General features: G+C 39.8%; 1 protein-coding gene across 1 annotated transcript in view; it reads left to right on the top strand.

The window, feature by feature from the left end:
• Nucleotides 1-1415: 1415 nt before the first annotated feature.
• Nucleotides 1416-17358, top strand: part of MICAL1 (microtubule associated monooxygenase, calponin and LIM domain containing 1) — a 36646-nt gene continuing 20703 nt past the window's right edge. The window contains exons 1-10 of the mRNA XM_070939688.1: nt 1416-1679; nt 3690-3897; nt 5037-5153; nt 6534-6635; nt 9581-9736; nt 10711-10811; nt 11788-12045; nt 13114-13229; nt 16041-16167; nt 16568-16652. Of these exons, the coding sequence (XP_070795789.1) occupies nt 1416-1679; nt 3690-3897; nt 5037-5153; nt 6534-6635; nt 9581-9736; nt 10711-10811; nt 11788-12045; nt 13114-13229; nt 16041-16167; nt 16568-16652 (1534 nt within the window). The remainder of the gene's footprint in view (nt 1680-3689; nt 3898-5036; nt 5154-6533; nt 6636-9580; nt 9737-10710; nt 10812-11787; nt 12046-13113; nt 13230-16040; nt 16168-16567; nt 16653-17358) is intronic.

Genomic DNA, 17358 nt, shown 5'->3' on the forward strand with positions numbered 1-17358 from the left:
TGCAAATTATTGCAGTCATTAACCAAGACTGAAAAAGGAAGAAGCATGACTGAAATGTACACCCTTTGTACATGATTCCTAGATAATGTGTGGGAAGGAACATCTCACACTATTCCTGTTTGGAGAAAGCCTCCTTCTAAATTACTTGCCCTGCTGTAAAAAAGATGATTGCTAATTTGATCAGAGAAATATTGTAAGCTGGGAGGGGGGTTTGGTTTAATTTCTATCTTACCTGTATTTTTCTCCCATGTGAAACAAACTTCAACTGTGAAATAGACAACTCGGATTTGTGAAACAATAAAAGGATAAAAAGTTAACTTTTTACCTCTGTACATTTTAACTAAAATCAGCCTTCCCTTCTTCATGGTTCTAATTAGGAAAAATAAAGCACAGAAACATTAGTTATTGAGGATGTGGTATGGTTCTGTGTCTTTGCTTAGATGATGATAATTCATCATCTTGCACCATGTTTAACTCCCTCCATATTATAATAATTCCGATGGCTTGTTTGAGCTTGACATTGATGTCAATAACATGGTAGTTAAGATACTAAGCCTATACCAGAAGTTCTATGGTTAGAATTTGCTTCACTAGATAGCATTAAACAGATAGTTTGAATCTGAACACTTTTAGACTAGAAAAACTTTGCTTTGAGCTCCAAAGCCTCCTGAACTAAGGGTGGAACATTTTGGGAAGTATTTCAAACTCAAAACATTTTCAAAATAGCTTGTTTTGCACTTAAACATCTGTTTCACACACAGAAAGAGGACATTTGGAACTTGAAATAATTCAAAGATGAAATGTTTCACACATCTCTTAGATTGTCATATCTTTTAGATTCAGTTGATAATGTAATAAAAATTGTTCTAAATTGCATTAACATATTAATGTGTGGAGCCAAAAAAACAAAACAAAACAAAACAAAACAATCCACCCTAACTAGGAATGATTCTCAGCAGAAAAGAGTGAAGGGCCTTCATTTGAATCAATTTTGACAGTCATGGTTGGTTTTTCTCTCATTATGAAAATAATTGGCATCTGCTATAGAACAGCTGTGAATAATATGTGTTTTTCTGGGTTTGGTTTATTGTGTCTCTTCTTTTGGCTACTGAACAACTCTGAAGAGTTAAACATGTATAATGGCAGAATACTCCAGTATCCTCAACACCTTATGCTAAGGTTGAGTACATCTAGAGCTCAAATAGAGGCAATGCCTGAAAAAGACCTGCTTCTAAAAGAAAAGGAGTGGTGGGACTCCATATTCCTCTTCCTAAGTGTCAGCCACAAATGGAGGCACAGAGTTGTACTTTGCCTTCAGTTTTTCCATCACTTCTGGGCACAGGAACATTGATATGCATCTGTAATCTTCTGCTTTCTTTTTCAGGCTTCATTCTTGCCCCTGAAGTCCCAGGAGAATGAATCAGCAAGATGGAGAGCAACCAAATCAGTCTCATTCTCTCTTTGACGCCTTTCTGCATGCCAAGCAGTGCAAAGAGGTCTTGAGCAGATTTGAAGAGCTGTGCAGTTATCTGAATCTGGAACACACTGGCCAGATCCATTTCTATCACAAGCTCAAGTCGTCTCTCAATTATTGGAGTGCTAAAGCTTTGTGGACCAAATTGGACAAAAAGGCTGGACACAGAGACTATGACCAGGGAAGAGCATGTTCAAACACCAAGGTAAGAAGCCACATCATAGTTGCAAAATGACAATCTAAGAAGATTCTTTTTGATAGGTTTCCATATGAGATGCTAAGACACTAGGATCTAGACATTGTAATAACTGGCTTCATGACGTGTCTGATTACTAGTACTAACTTTCCTTTGGCTAAATTATGAAGATACTTTATAGTTTAGTAGTATAACATATTTAGTTCTTCTACATGCAAAGGTATATGTCTATATGTGTCATAATTAGAAGTCTAGACATTATAATAGCTAGTTTCATACTTGATGCCTGATTAGTGTTACTACTTTTCTTGCTGTTTGGTATGAAGAGATTAGTTTAGATCTGCCTTTCAGTGTTATAAGTTTCTGATTCCTTATTTACGGATGGTTTTCTTCATTCCTATACTCTTATCAAGACCCCACCTCCATAATGATTGCACTTTTTAAGTCTATATTTTCAGAGAAAAAAAGTATTTCCTTTAAAACTATGCACAATTCTGTAAAATGAAAAAAAATGAACTCCCTCAAAAGTGTGTTTCTACATTTAAAAATAATCAAAATAAAATTGCACTAATATAGCTGCTGATTCTTTTTTACAGTACATGAATAAGCATTATTTTTAGCAACAAAATTATAGTTTCTCAGGAGACCAAAAAACCACGAGACATAACAAAAATAAAAAGAAACGGGCATCTCAAAAAAACTGCAAGCATTTTACATTTTTAAAAGAAACAAATATCCCAGGAAAATTGCAAATATTTTAATCTTTAAAACTATGAACATTAATATAAAATTAGAACAAAGGATTAATTAGCTGCTCCATCCACTTTGTGACATAAAAGAATACTAGCCACGAAGCAAGTGGAGTCAATCTGAGGTCAAGCTATCCTGGCCTTTACATTTTTTAAAAACATAATGTTCATTTGTATTTCAGAAATATTGTCTTTTTGTTTTGTTGCTGGGAAGATACTTTGGAACTTTCCAAGTATTTGATAGTGTAGAAAGTTGAAATTGTATTTCAACAAAGTAAGTGGGAAATACTGTTTGAATTCTGGCTATCAACATTACTGATAAGAACTTGCAAGTTTATTCCCATCAATTGCACCATGGATTCTTTGAACATGGGTCAGCAGGCTTGTGTCTCTAATGGTCAAGATAAGCCTTAAATATACACTGCTAAAAAAAATTAAGGGAACCCAAGCAGAAGACATCCGAGATCTGAATGAATGAAATAGCCTTATTAAATACTTTGTTCGTTACATACAGTAGTTTTGTGTTCCCTTTAGTTGTTTGAGCAGTGTATAAACTACTGTATGTAAAGAACAAAGTATTGAATAAGGCTATTTCATTCATTCAGATCTCGGATGTCTTCTGCTTGTGTTCCCTTTATTTTTTTGAGCAGTATATATTCTGGCTTTGGGAGCAGTTTGTAGCAGTCTCATCTGGATCTGCAATGACTTGTCAAGAGACACTTGGCAAAAGACACTTGGATATTTGATTGCCTGGAGGCTGGAAATATCATTTAATTTTTAAAAAAATGGTGGTCCAATTTTTCAAGCAACCAAGCATTTTTCAATGCTTGCACATTAAAAATATTACCTTTCAATTACTTCTAATGTTGCTATATTCCAACTTGCACTAAGATTAAAGTAGGACTTTTCTCTTCTTTGAGTAGAAGAGGATACCTGACTGAATGGGAGAAACCAATGCTTCCTTTAACCGTCAGCAGAATTCCTACAAGTAGTGAGCAATTATTATAAAGTGTAATTTATTAACAGGGAAGTTCCACTATAACACGTTAGCTAACATTACTTTGTCCATAGAAAAGGAAAGGAAAAATGTGGAACTGAGGGAGGACTGTGTAATGTCTCTTTCTATTCCACAGGCCATATTGTGGCTCCTATTTTGATGTAATAACACTCAGTCTTGTGTAAAGTTCCCGTTTAGCTTTAGTGCCGTCGAGTATGCCTTGTCTTGCCAAATTCTTTATGTCTGGCTGTTCATTGCGACAATGTTTTTCAGTGCCTAATCATCGGGGCAGGACCCTGTGGTCTCCGCTCGGCGATTGAATTGGCTTTCCTTGGAGCACACGTTGTGGTGGTAGAGAAGAGAGAGATCTTTTCCCGAAACAATGTGCTACACCTTTGGCCTTTCACTATCCAGGACCTGCGGGCACTTGGAGCCAAGAAATTCTATGGCCGTTTCTGCACTGGCTCCTTGGATCACATCAGTAAGTATGTTAGGAAGAATTGTCAAGGACAGAGGAGTGCCTGTAATATCACAGGATCGCTGTTAAGCAAGAGCCAGCAAATCAGCACAAAGGATTTGCAGAGGTCTTGGGGACAGGATAGGTTTTAATAGGGGCAGGAAAAGGTACTTGAAAGTTTGTTTAGCTATGTTATGCTGATATTACCAGTCTAACAACTGAACATGCAAATGAGCTGAAAGTTTTAATAAAGAAAGTTGAGCACAAAGTGGAAAAAATGGAATTAAGAATAAATATAAAAAAGATAAAACTAGTGCTAGCAGGTACAGCTACCCACCTTAGAATACCCAGTACAGATGTTGAAGTGATGGATATTTCTGCATGTTAGCATCAGCTCTCAATAGAAAATAAAACTGCAGTCAAGAAATACATTGTAGACTAATGGTCCATAGCAATGAAGGCCTTGGAAAACATATTTTGATGCCATGGCATATCTATATCTTCAAAGATCAGAATCTTGCAGGTAATTGTTTTCCCTGTGACACACAATGAAAGCAAAAGTTGAATTTTGAAGAAGCAGGATGGAAAGACTATTGAAACGTTCAAACTTTGGGATTGGCGAAGGCTCCTGAGAATACTCTAAGAAACAAACAAATGGATAAACAAACTATAATCAAATCCCGAGTGCTCATTTGTGGCCAAATGACCAGACTCAAATCATATTTTGAACACGTTTTGTGAAAATCTAGCTTTTTGGAGATGTCTGTAATGTGGGAAGAGATGGAAGGAAAGAGAAGGGGGTGAGCAACAGCAAAGTTGATGGACTCGGTTACATCAGCAATAATGCACTATTGCAGAATGTGAAAGGCCAGGTTAGGACAGGTCATCCTAAAAAAAAGTCTGTCTATGTGGTTGCTAAGTGTTGACACTAACTTGATGGCATGTAATCAATCAACAGATAGATGCTGGTCTTGCATAGAGTCGAAAGCACTTTTTCTGAATTACTTTTGAACAATTTTGAAGAATAATTTTGCCTTTTTATTTTCCTGAAATAAAAAAGGAGGTGGCTAAAGCCTTCTGCTCCATTTGTAGCAATGAGAACTTAAACATCAATATATATAGGTGATCTTCTTTTGTTTTGTATGCTCCTATTGTATCTGTAGGTATCCGTCAGCTGCAATTGATCCTCCTGAAAGTAGCCTTGTTGTTAGGTGTTCATGTTCACATCGGTGTACAATTTAAGGGGCTCATTCTACCAGTAGTGAACTCTCGTGGACAGGGTAAGAATCTCAATAATACACAGTTCTTCCGAGTATTTGAAGGCAGTGTATCTTACCTAACCTTGTTCTCCATCACTTATACAGCAAATGGATCAGCCTATCCTTCAGACATTTCAACGACTTGCTCCTTGTTATGTTTCTGAAGAACTACTGAAGCATAACTTTTCAGGAGAGCATTTGGGAAAGTATTATCCTACCTATGAATTATGGTGAAGAAGAGAAAAACTGCTGAGATTTATTAAACTATTATTTGTGCTGAGAATTGGCTTTTCTTCATAAATAATAGATTTTCCTGCTGTCTTGTTAAAACTGAATTGCTTTTCTGCTGTATTAAGATAAAATGCAGAGAAGCAATGCAATTGGAACACTTGGGGCTTAAAAGTCTTCAGTTGCACTTGGGCCCAGATATAATTCTAACCAGTGGTGAGTTGCCCCCGGTTCGCGCCGGTTCTATAGAACTGGTAGTAAAACCGGCGGGAGGCTCCGCCCACTGACCCCGCCGTCACCAAAACGCTTCTGCGCATGCGCAGAAGAGTGTGCGAGCAAAGTGAGCGCGAACGCACGGCCCCACTGTGAACTGGTAGTAAAGGTAAGTAGAACCCACCCCTGATTCTAACATTTATCAGACGCTGATAGTACTGTGAAAGGACAAAATGAACTCAGGTTTACAAATGTATACTTGGGATGGTCCCTTGTCGTGGAAAACTTCCATGATTATATTCTGTTTGGTTTAAAGATGTTCAGACTTTGCATATAAATAAAACCAGAAAGAAATCAGCACTGGTTGCTTTTCCCCAATAATTTCTGATCTTTTTGATTACTCATGGCTCTAAAGTGTTAGCCTGTAAAACAGTTCTAGTTTCATGATTTTCCCCTCCTGATATTTCAAACTATAGCTAAAGGTCCCTCTGCAAGCAAAATTGCATCTTTCTAAGCAAATGTGTAGCAATAGCAATAGCACTTAGACTTATATATCGCTTCACAGTGCTTTACAGCTCTCTCTAAGCAGTTTACAGAGTCAGTATATTGCCCCCAACAATCAGGGTCCTCATTTTACCCACCTTGGAAGGGTGGAAGGCTGAGTCAACCTTGAGCCTGATGAGGTTCGAACTGGCAAATTGCAGTCAGCTGGCAGTCAGCAGAAGTAGCCTGCAGTACTGCATTCTATCCACTGTGCCACCACAACTCTGTAAATTTTAATTTGGGACATGAATTCTTAGCAAGGGCCAAGACAGGTTGGACTGTTACTTTTCAGCCAGCCACAGGTCTTTGAGCCAGTAAAATGTGCTTCTGATTTTTTCTATATACACACATGTCTGTGAAAAGGAGTTAATTTGCTGCCATCATGGCCAGAGTCTTGATTTCATCTTTATATTGCAGTCAGTGGATGGAGAGCTGACCTGCAGCCTGGCTCGTCTCCCTTGAGCCAGTATGAGTTTGATGTTCTCATCTCTGCTGGTGGTGGAAGGTTTGTGCCAGAAGGTAAGGTAAACAGTCATATATGGTCTATCGCTCTTTGCATCCTCTTTTCATAAGTGTTGTGTGAACATTCACAAGTCGATAGATGGACAGAATTGGGGGAACATTATTGAAACAGCTCCAGATTTAGAGACTTCTTAGAGATATTATAATTTCATTATTTGGAAAAACTAATGCTACAGCTGAATCAGAACCTGCAACTCTAGCTTGTAAAAAATAGGTTCAAAGCTGAATGCTTATTGGTACCAAAAACTGAAGGTGAATGATGTAATTTAACTGATATTAGACAGGAGAATTCGGGGTATAAAAAAGCCATAGATACCCGTGATTGTGGAGATTTCCCCAAATCTCATTTTTTGTCATTGTAAATATTGTTCGGAGCAACATTTTTCCAGCCTTTCAGATGACAAAAGAAACTCCAATATTTGTATTAAACTTTGCATTGGAATATAAAAGTTTATGAAATGGTGACCGTAAATTGAAATTGCCTATTTAAGAGTATCTGTTTTTTTAAATTAAATATAAGTCATGGGGAGTATTATAAACAAACAGTGCCTAAGGAGTAAAACATTAGGCAGTGCATGATTTTAGAGAGAAACTTCAGTTTCTTTTTTTTTTTTAGCATCTCTTCTCAATTTTGCTCAGTTACCCCAGCAGATTCTGTGAAATTTTAAGTAGGAAGATAAAAGAGGTTGTCCAGCTTTGCTTGGTTGTATTTTTTCCTTTCTAGTATCTGTGCTGCACTCGCTCTCGATAGTAGATATCATTTCAAAAGATTCCAAAAGGCATTTTGCCTTCAGCTGGAGAGTAAATTAAAAACGAAATAAAAAGGAAAATTCTTTGTCGATGCTTCAGTACTTATTTATTTATTTATTTATTTATTGGTTCGATTTATATGCTGCCCTTCTCCGGAGACTCAGGGAGGCTTACAATGCGTTCTGTTTCCATCCATAGAAACATAGAAAACTGACAGCAGAAAAAGACCTGGGGGGGGGGGGGTCTATCAATTCTGCCCTTTGAATTAATTAATTAATTAATTTTTCATTCATTTACATTGAGCATTTCCAGTAATGGCCCAAATTTATAATAATTCCTTGCCTGGAATTGTTCATTTTCCACACTTATTTTTTTCAATAGTAAATTGTTCTCTTCTTCCAGATTCTTTTGTTGAATGCTAGCCATAAGAAGCAAACATGAGTCCTTCATACCAGGATGCTTCATCTTCTCCAAAGGCTTCCTCATAATTATCTAATCCTCCTATGATGAATCCAGTTTTTAACATCAGTGTATTTTATTGTTATCTATCTTTTGATTCTACTTTGGCGGGGCATGAAGACAATTCATGCATACAATAAGAAAAGGAAGCTCACAAGAGAATTATGAATGTGAATGGAAAAAGTGGATAGATTATGTGCAGAACAAATATCAAACTAGGAAGTATCAAATAGCTTTTTATTGATAGTATTATATTATATTATATTAAGATAGAAATATTTGAACTATGTGAAGATGAAAAATGATATGGGGGTTGGGGGGGTTTAGAGCTCAAGGTTTTTTTATATAAAGGGGATAATGATGGGGTACATTCTATGGAAGTCCGGGGGGGTGGGGAGGGTTAGGGGGGGTTAGGGAGGGGGGGTTGGGGAGTTTGGGGTGGGTTAGGGGGGCGAAAATGGGGTGAAAATGTAATTGTAAAACTTTTACAATAAAAAAAAAAAAAGAAAAGGAAGCAATAACTACAAGGCTTATAAATTGAGATTGCAAACACCTGAATAACCACTATCTAACATCAAAGGGACGTGGTGGCTCAGTGGCTAAGATGCTGAACTTGTCAATCGAAAGGTCGGCTGTTCAGCGTTTCGAATCCCTACTGCCGCGTAACGGGGTGAGCTCCTGTTACTTGTCCCAGCTTCTGCCAACCTAGCAGTTCGAAAGCATATAAAAATACAAGTAGAAAAATAGGGACCAACATTGGTGGGAAGGTAACAGCGTTCCGTGCGTCTTTGGCATTTAGTCATGCTGGCCACATGACCATGGAGACGTCTTTGGAGAGCGCTGGCTCTTCGGCTTTGAAACGGAGATGAGCATCGCCCCCTAGAGTCGAGAATGACTAGAACATATGTCCGAGGGGAACCTTTACCTTTACTAACATCAAAGCAAAGAAACTCTAACTCTTACTCATTGAACTTTTTGTAGCCCAGATCCTAAACAAAATTCTCAGTTACTAGTATTGTATTAAATACTTGCATTAGCATTATAGGTAGTCCTCAACCAGTCAAAACATGATGGTGCTAAAAAAAAAAAGTGACCTACAATCAGTCTTCACAATTATGACTGTTGCAGCATCCCATGGTCCCATGTTAGTAATTCAAGCCGTTGGCAACCAGCATGGGTTTACGGCAGGTACAGTGTCCTGGGTTACCTGATCATCATTGGCAATTTTCCCAGGGGGCTTCCAGTAAATGGTCAATGGGGAAGCTGGATTCGCTTAATGATTTACAGCACAAAATATCAAAAAATCAGGCAGGGCTCACTTAACCACATTGCTTAGCACGGGGTCTGATCCCAGTTGTGGTCGTAAGTCAAGGACTACCTGTTATAGTAAATACAGGAAATGTTTGCTAAAACTGCGTGTAGTTAATTAAATGGTGACCAGAGTAATATTTATAGGGACCGTTTTAAAACCAAAAGGAATTAAGAGAGATTATTCTGGAGGTGCAGGGTCACCAAAAACATTGTACTGTCAGCTGGGTGTCCTTTCACTACCGAAAATACGGTAACAAAGAAACCTGGATTTATTATATTTTTGATGAATTTGGATACATATCGAGCATGGTTTGCTCTATACGGTTTATGTTGCTCTTTTTGATTCTTACCCTGACCATTTCCTGTATGGTTGACTCCTCTTTCACAGTTGATGGAAGGCTCTCTTTTATGTTTTCTCACAGGCTTTAAGAGGAAGGAGACACGAGGCAAATTGGCTATTGGCATTACCACCAATTTTATAAATAACCATAGCAGAACTGAGGTGGAGGTGGCTGAGATAAGTGGAGTGGCTCGCATATACAACCAGAAGTTCTTCCAAAATCTCTGTAACAAAACAGGTGAGAGTTTACATTTAACTTTTTGCCTGCATGGTTTTTCATCATGCATTGAAATCTGTGGCGTTCCATTGTTTTTAGCAAGCAGAAACCAAGAAGGTGAGTCAGCAAATAGATCAAACTGTTTCTTGTATCTTTTGGAACAGTATTTAGGATCCCTCCATTTTTCCATGAATTTCAATGATGTAAAATAACATATATAACAATATATGTACTTATGTTGTTTGGGAAAATAAGTCAGGTTGGGTTTTTTTAAATCCTATAATTTATGTTGCTCTATATCACATTACAGTGGAATACAGATAGTCCTCGACTTATGACCACAATGGAGCCCAACATTTCTGTTGTTAAGCAAGACAGTTGTTAAATGAGTTTTGCCCCATTCTATGACCTTTCTTGCTGCAGTTGTTAACTGAATCACTGCAATTAAGTTAGTAACATGGTTATTAAGTGAATATGGCTTCCCCATTAACTTTGCTTATCAGAAGATTGCAAAAGGTGATCACATAACCCCAGAACAGTGCAACTGACATGAATACAAGTCAGTTGCCAAGCAGCTGACTTTTGATCACATGACTGTGGGAATGCTGCAACAATCGTAAGTGTGAAAAATGGTCATAAATCACTTTTTTCAGTGCTGCTGTAACTTTAAACATTCACTAAATGAACTGTTGTAAGTCGAGGACTACCTGTGTTTTTGAGGCCAGTTACAAAAGGAAGACATAAATACATATGATCCCACAGGGATTTCCTTATCTCGTTAAGCAACCTGTTTCCTGCAATAGATAGCCAAAAATACAAGGAATTCTGCAATCAGGTTATGAGGACAATAGCCACTCACTATTGTTTACCATTAATTATACTGAGCTGTAGACTGTGTGGCTGTTGCCCAGTGGCAGCCTTCTCTTTATGAATGTGACTATCTTCCTTTAAACATGTCTATCTATAACTTTCTCCTTGTGTTTGAACAATATCAGGTATTGATTTGGAAAACATTGTCTACTATAAAGATGACACTCACTACTTCGTCATGACAGCCAAGAAGCATAGCTTGCTAAAGAAAGGAGTAATCTTAAATGTATGTATGACAGGGCTTGGAAACCTTTTCAGGGGCCCATTGCATCATTCTGAGTGACGGTGCAGATGCTATGATTGAATTAATATTTTAATAAGTACTCATTTTAAAATTGCCAAAATCCTGTAGTATCTTTGTCATTTTGAAACTTACTTTTAATCATTGGGAGCGGTGGATCCAGCGATAAATCATGCCTTATGTTGAACTTGATGACTTTTGAAAGCACATATGAACTGAGTTTTTAGCTAAGATGTATGTCATATAATATTTCACTTAATGCAGAAGAAAAATGTCTTCATAAGTCTGAAATCTAAATTCAACATATTTAAGATTTACAGTCCTTGAGGTATAAAAGTGACATGTAGATGTACAACAAAGGCTTCTCCATGCTAGTTCCATGCTAAATTCCCAATCTGCAGATGAACTATTCCAGAAATCTTTAGCTATGTCGAGGTATAGCCACACTCATAGTGCAATGTAATGAAAACTTCACTGTTGGTATAAGTTGGTTCCTTAGATTGCCTGTAATAAATTGGCTTAATAAATGCTTTTGACAATCAGTTGAGATTAAAATTAAATTAAAATTTCTAAATTTTGACAGGGACACAAAAATAAATATTTAATGTATTACGGTAATTGTATTAAATTCATGATGAAACTTGATATCTTGGGAGTTCTAAACATTATGCCTCCTGCTTTTCCCAATTTTGGTTCAACCAATTTTTCTTTCATTTTGCCATTTTTAAAATAGCCCGTTTTTCTATGACTGCAGCAGAGGGAGGTGCTGGAGTAATCAGATTGTACAGTGCGAGACTAAGAGCCACATCTCACTCCAGAGGCTCTCCAGCAAGTAGGCTCCATACATAGTAGACCCATTGTCTTAAAGCTGCTTTGTGAATTAAAGCAATAGAATTCATGGCTCTTTAATTATTATGCTATATTATCATAGAATAAAAAAAAAATATCTATATATTTCTAGGATAAGCTTGACATAGAGAGCTTACTCTCTCCAGAAAATGTGAACCAGCAAGCCCTTCTCGCTTATGCCAAAGAGGCTGCCAACTTCTCCACCAACTACCAGTTGCCCACTTTGCAGTTTGCCCTAAACCATCGCCACCGTCCTGATGTTGACATGTTTGACTTCACCTGCATGAGCCGTGCAGAAAATGCAGCTTTGGTGCGTGACTGCAATGGCGCTAAGCTGCTCATCGGGTTGGTGGGAGACTGCTTGGTGGAGGTAAGTGTGGCCTTAGTATGATCAGAACTAACATCTGGAAGGGCTTCTCCACAATGGGAGAAATGTATATTTCAAACCTATCTGACTGGAACTCCCATTCAGTTGGAGACAGTCTTTCCCAACCTCGTATTAGTTTACAACTTCAGCCCTAATTTGGGAGTTGAAATCCAACACATCTGGAAAGCAGCTGGTTAGGGACAATCAATATGTGTTACTTCAGAATATATAGGCAGAGGAAGTTTGCATTACTGAATGCTCATCTGCTAAGAATTTTCTAGGTTAATTGACAAACCAAGGCCACAGCCAGTTTTCCATTACAAGTTTGCTGTCCCCATTGTTTTATGTAGGGGAGATTTTGCATACTTTTTAATGCAACGATTTCCCGGGAAGGCTTTTTACTTTTTATCAACGGTTGTTCTCCCATTTCTATTATTACTGAAAGTTACTCAAAGGTCATCATATGGAAACATGTAAATAAAGCTGAGCTGCTTGGAAAAAAATCTGCTGAATGTCAGCTGTGTTATAATGGGAACTATTATAAAAAGCTTCTAGCAAGCAGAATGGTTGTTTTTGAAAGGATTATGAAAATCCAGACCAAGCAGAATGCAGGGATTTCCCCCCCCCCCATGCACTTTTCTCAGACATTTCTTCACAAGTGCTTGACATGAGCCATATCATTTGGTGGTTTGTATATAAATATAGTTTTGCTTTTGGACTTTTGAGGCCAGAGTGTCTCCTTTTCCTGGACAGAATGCAGATGATTTTCAATTTTGCATATTTGTTTGTTTGCCTTTACTAGGTAGGTTTAACCCCCAGAGCTTGACTTGCCAGCTAACAAGCTCAATGGGAAGGGGTCCCATGGAAAGCAAGCAGTTCCCAAACTCATACACTGCACAGTGAGATAGTTGTACACTAATTGCAGGATCAAAATTCACACCCAAATCTGATTCTTCCTGCATTTGTCCAGTTTCAAAGTCTTTGAGTCATTGTGAGGTATCCCAAGTTGCTGAGCAGCAGACTGCTTGAACTCTTGTTTGTTTGTTTGTTTTGTTTTGTTTTGTTCTCCAGCCATTCTGGCCTTTGGGCACTGGTGTGGGCAGAGGTTTCTTGGCAGCTTTCGATGCTGCTTGGATGGTAAAAAGATGGGCCTCAGAAATATCCCCACTGGATGTGTTGGCTGAGAGGTGAGGATATTGAGAATGGGTACAGTATTTTCCAGAGTTAGGATTTGAGACGGGAGGGGGGGAAGGAGAAAGGGAGAGAGGGAGAGAGGAAGAGAGAGCAGGAGAGAGAGAGAAAAGGAGGGAGGGAGGGAGGGAGGGAGGGAGAGTGTGTTTCTCATCCTTGGCAACGTTAAGATACATGGACTTCAACTCCCAGAATTCCCCAGCCATCCATAAAAGGATGTTTAACGGTGGAGTTATTTTGTAATATCATTAGAGGTCACAGTTATTCTGTGCAATTGCATAGGGGATATTAATTGTCTTCTGTGCCTGTATTATCCATAGCTAAACCATTTTCCAAAATATTTTTTTTTAAAGAGCATCTTTGAATGCTGTAAATTTTAACAGGCAGAAAGAATCAAAGAAGAAAGGAAGGAGGATTTTTTTTTTAAAAAAGAAAATCTTGCTTATCAACTTTTACTTTTATTTTATATATATATATATTAAACAGTAGCTTCTTGTTTCTCTCTCCAGACACAACTATTTGAAAGCTTGCAGCCCTTTGAAGGAAATCATGGGTGTGTTGCTTAGGGGCCTGTGGGATAGACTGACGGGCAGGCAAGGTTAAGGGGATGTTAAGAGGACGCTTAAAATTACACGGGGAAAGTTTAAGATTATTTATTTATTTTTTATTTTATTAAATTTCTATACCGCCCTTCTCCCGAAGGACTCAGGGCGGTGAACAGCCAAAAGATAAAACACAGAGATACAAAATTTAAAATAGATTAAAACAGATTAAACAATTTGGCTAAATTTTAAAAATATCCCATAATTAAACAAATTAAAATTAGTGTTTAAAATTTAAATTTAAAAATTTTAAAAGGGAGAAGATTTAGGCTAGGCCAGCTTGATGAAATAAAAACGTTTTAAGCGCGCAACGGAAGGTGCACAGATCCGGGATCCTCCGTATCTCCGGGGGGAGCTCGTTCCAGATCGTAGGTGCCCCCACAGAGAAGGCTCTCCCCCTAGGGGCCACCAGTCGACATTGTTTGGCCGACGGCACCCGGAGGAGCCCCTCTCTATGGGAGCGTATTGGCCGGTGGGAGGCTATTGGTGGTAGCAGGCGGTCCCGTAGATAACCAGGTCCTAAGCGCTTTAAAGGTGGTAACCAGAACCTTGAAGCGCACTCGGAAGACCACCGGGAGCCAGTGCAGCTCGCTCAGGAGAGGTGTTACATGGGAGCTCCACGTTGCTCCCATAACCACCCGCGCGGCCGCACTCTGCGCCAGTTGGAGCCTCCGAGTGCACCTCAAGGGGAGCCCCATGTAGAGAGCGTTACAATAGTCCAGACGAGAGGTGACAAGGGCATGAGTGACCGTGTGTAGGGAGTCCCGATCTAGAAAGGGACGCAACTGGCGGATCAGGCGAACCTGATGAAAAATCCTCCCGGTCACGGCCGTCAAGTGCTCTTCTAGAGACAGCCGTGAATCCAGGAGGACGCCCAAGTTGCGAGCCCTTTCCGTGGGGGCCAATGATTCGCCCCCAATAGTCAGCGATGGCACCAGCTGACTATATCGGGACGTCGGAAACCACAGCCACTCAGTCTTGGATGGGTTGAGCCTGAGCCTGTTCCTCCCCATCCAGATCCGTACGGCCTCCAGGCACCGGGACATCACTTCAAGGGCCTCGTTGGGGTGGTCTGGGGTGGAGATGTACAGCTGGGTGTCGTCAGCGTACTGATGGTACTTCACCCCGAAACCACGGATGATCTCGCCCAGCGGCTTTACATAAATGTTGAACAAAAGGGGCGAGAGGACCGATCCCTGCGGCACCCCACATATGAGGGGCCTCGGGGTCGACCTCTGCCCCCCTGTCAACACAGACTGCGACCGGTCGGAGAGAAAGGAGGAGAACCACCGTAATACGGTGCCCCAACTCTTCCAACCGGTGCAGCATGATACCATGGTCGATGGTATCAAAAGCCGCTGAGAGATCTAACAGGACCAAGACAGAGGAGCAACCCCTGTCCCGAGCCCTCCAGAGATCATCAACCAACGCGACCAATGCCGTTTCCGTGCTGTACCCAGGCCTGAAACCTGACTGGAACGGATCTAGATACGACATTTCATCCAGGTACTGGGGAAGCTGTCGTGCAACCACACTCTCAACAACCTTCGCAATGAAGCGAAGGTTGGAGACTGGACGATAATTAGCCAATACTGTCGGGTCCAGGGAAGGCTTCTTGAGGAGAGGCCTCACCACCGCCTCCTTCAAGGCGGCGGGGAAGGCACCCTCACCCAATGAAGCATTTATAATCCCCTGGAGCCAGCCTCGCGTCACCTCCCAGGAAGCCAGTACTAACCAGGAGGGACACGGGTCCAACAAACATGTGGTCGCATTCAGTCTACCCAGAATCCTGTCCACGTCATCTGGGGTCACAGGATCAAACTCGTCCCAGATAACATTCTCAAGACCTGCCCCCGTCACCCTCGCTGGACCTACTCAGTCGGAGTCCAGACCTTCCTGAATCTGAGTGATTTTGTCATGCAGATATTGAACAAAGTCCTCGGCTCTTCCCTCCAAGGGGGGAAGAGGAGGAAAACAAATGAATGTTCCCCAAAACATAGGATAACGTATTGCTATTCATAATGGCTGCAAGAGCACACAAAATGAGTTAGGAATGACTCTTGTGAAAAGAAGCAAAGGACAAGGAATATTGCTTGTATAGTTATGCTTGAGTTGCCTCCAGGCTGATTCTGATTTCCAAGTATAAAATATGCCCCTTCATTCATGAACTCAAATGGAATATTTTCCTGCTCAATCCCCATCTAGAGAAAGCATATACCAGCAGCTGTCACAGACTTCACCTGACAACATGAACAAGAACGTTAATCAGTACAGCATTGATCCCACCACACGATACCGAAACATCAACCTTCAGGCAATCAAGACCTCTCAGGTACTTTTGCCACAAGCAGGGATGGAGGAGAAGGTGCAGTTGCTTTGTCTTCCTGATCATTGGCTTTGTAAAGCCCACCTTTCCCTTTGCAACCTGACACAATATAGCAGTTTTGATCACTTTGGCGCTGGTTGCAGCCAGAAACATAATAGAAATATAAAGTGATGTTATTTATGGTGGCAGGACGTCCTCAATAGTCTTCCCTGCAAGATGTTTTTGCTAGCTGTTCTGACATTTAAGGTTTGGTCAGTTGGATAATGGGTTTTGGTGCATTTTCTGAACAGGGAAGATGAAGGTTTCAGGAGTTGAGTGGATTTGGGAAGTATAGAGATTAGCTGGAGTTCTGTTCAGGGTCTAAGTCATGTTGATGATAGCAAATAATAGGTGCCTTTGTTTTCAGGTTCATAAACTATACATTAAGGGAGATATAGAAATGGAGCAGAACAAGAGAAGAAGTCGTGCCAGCCCAGAGTTAGTCTGCAAAGGCAAGTTTTGGTAGCTTTCTTCCTAGCTTCCAGCTGCAAGGATCCCATTGTTCCTGCTCATTTTTTTCTTGCTTTAACAAAATGGCATCTGCAGCCATGCAGATTCTTGCATATAAATGGTTGAACTGTAGAATTGGAAATAACCTTGAGATTCATTGGTTCCAGTCTTCCAATTTCCACTTAGTGCAGATTCTGCAATGTAGGATACAGTAACAAATCTGTTAGGTGGCTGTCCAGACTTCCAAATAGATGTGTTTCATCATCAAATATCTGAATCTACTGATATTTGCTTTCTTGCCACTGCTATCTCTAGTACTTTTTAATCTGCTTTATCATCCTGCTTGCAGTTTCTTCCTTAGGACTTGCAACTAGGTAGAATAGTTTTGGGTGTATGTTGCTTTAGGGGAATATCATGTGAATGTAGATAATTTTTGTATATACTTTTGTTGGCTTTCCTATAGGAAATGAAGTTGCACAGATCTTCACCTGACTAGCTGAACCACTGTTCTATACATTACAATAACAATACAGTCATACAGTAACCTACTCAGGGGTATCAGTTACATAAACATTGTATGATTTCTGCTAATAACTATAGTGGTTTGCTTTTCAACAGCCATTAACAAAAGAAGAAAAATGTTGGTATGCTGAGAAGCTTTTCCTTTATAAATTGGATGAATGAAGGAATGAATCAAATTTGTATCTG

This window comes from Pituophis catenifer, unplaced genomic scaffold (genome assembly GCF_029215685.1).
Source record: "Pituophis catenifer annectens isolate HBS135680 unplaced genomic scaffold, rPitCat1.0.hap2 SCAF_3, whole genome shotgun sequence".
NCBI classification, from domain to species: domain Eukaryota; kingdom Metazoa; phylum Chordata; class Lepidosauria; order Squamata; family Colubridae; genus Pituophis; species Pituophis catenifer.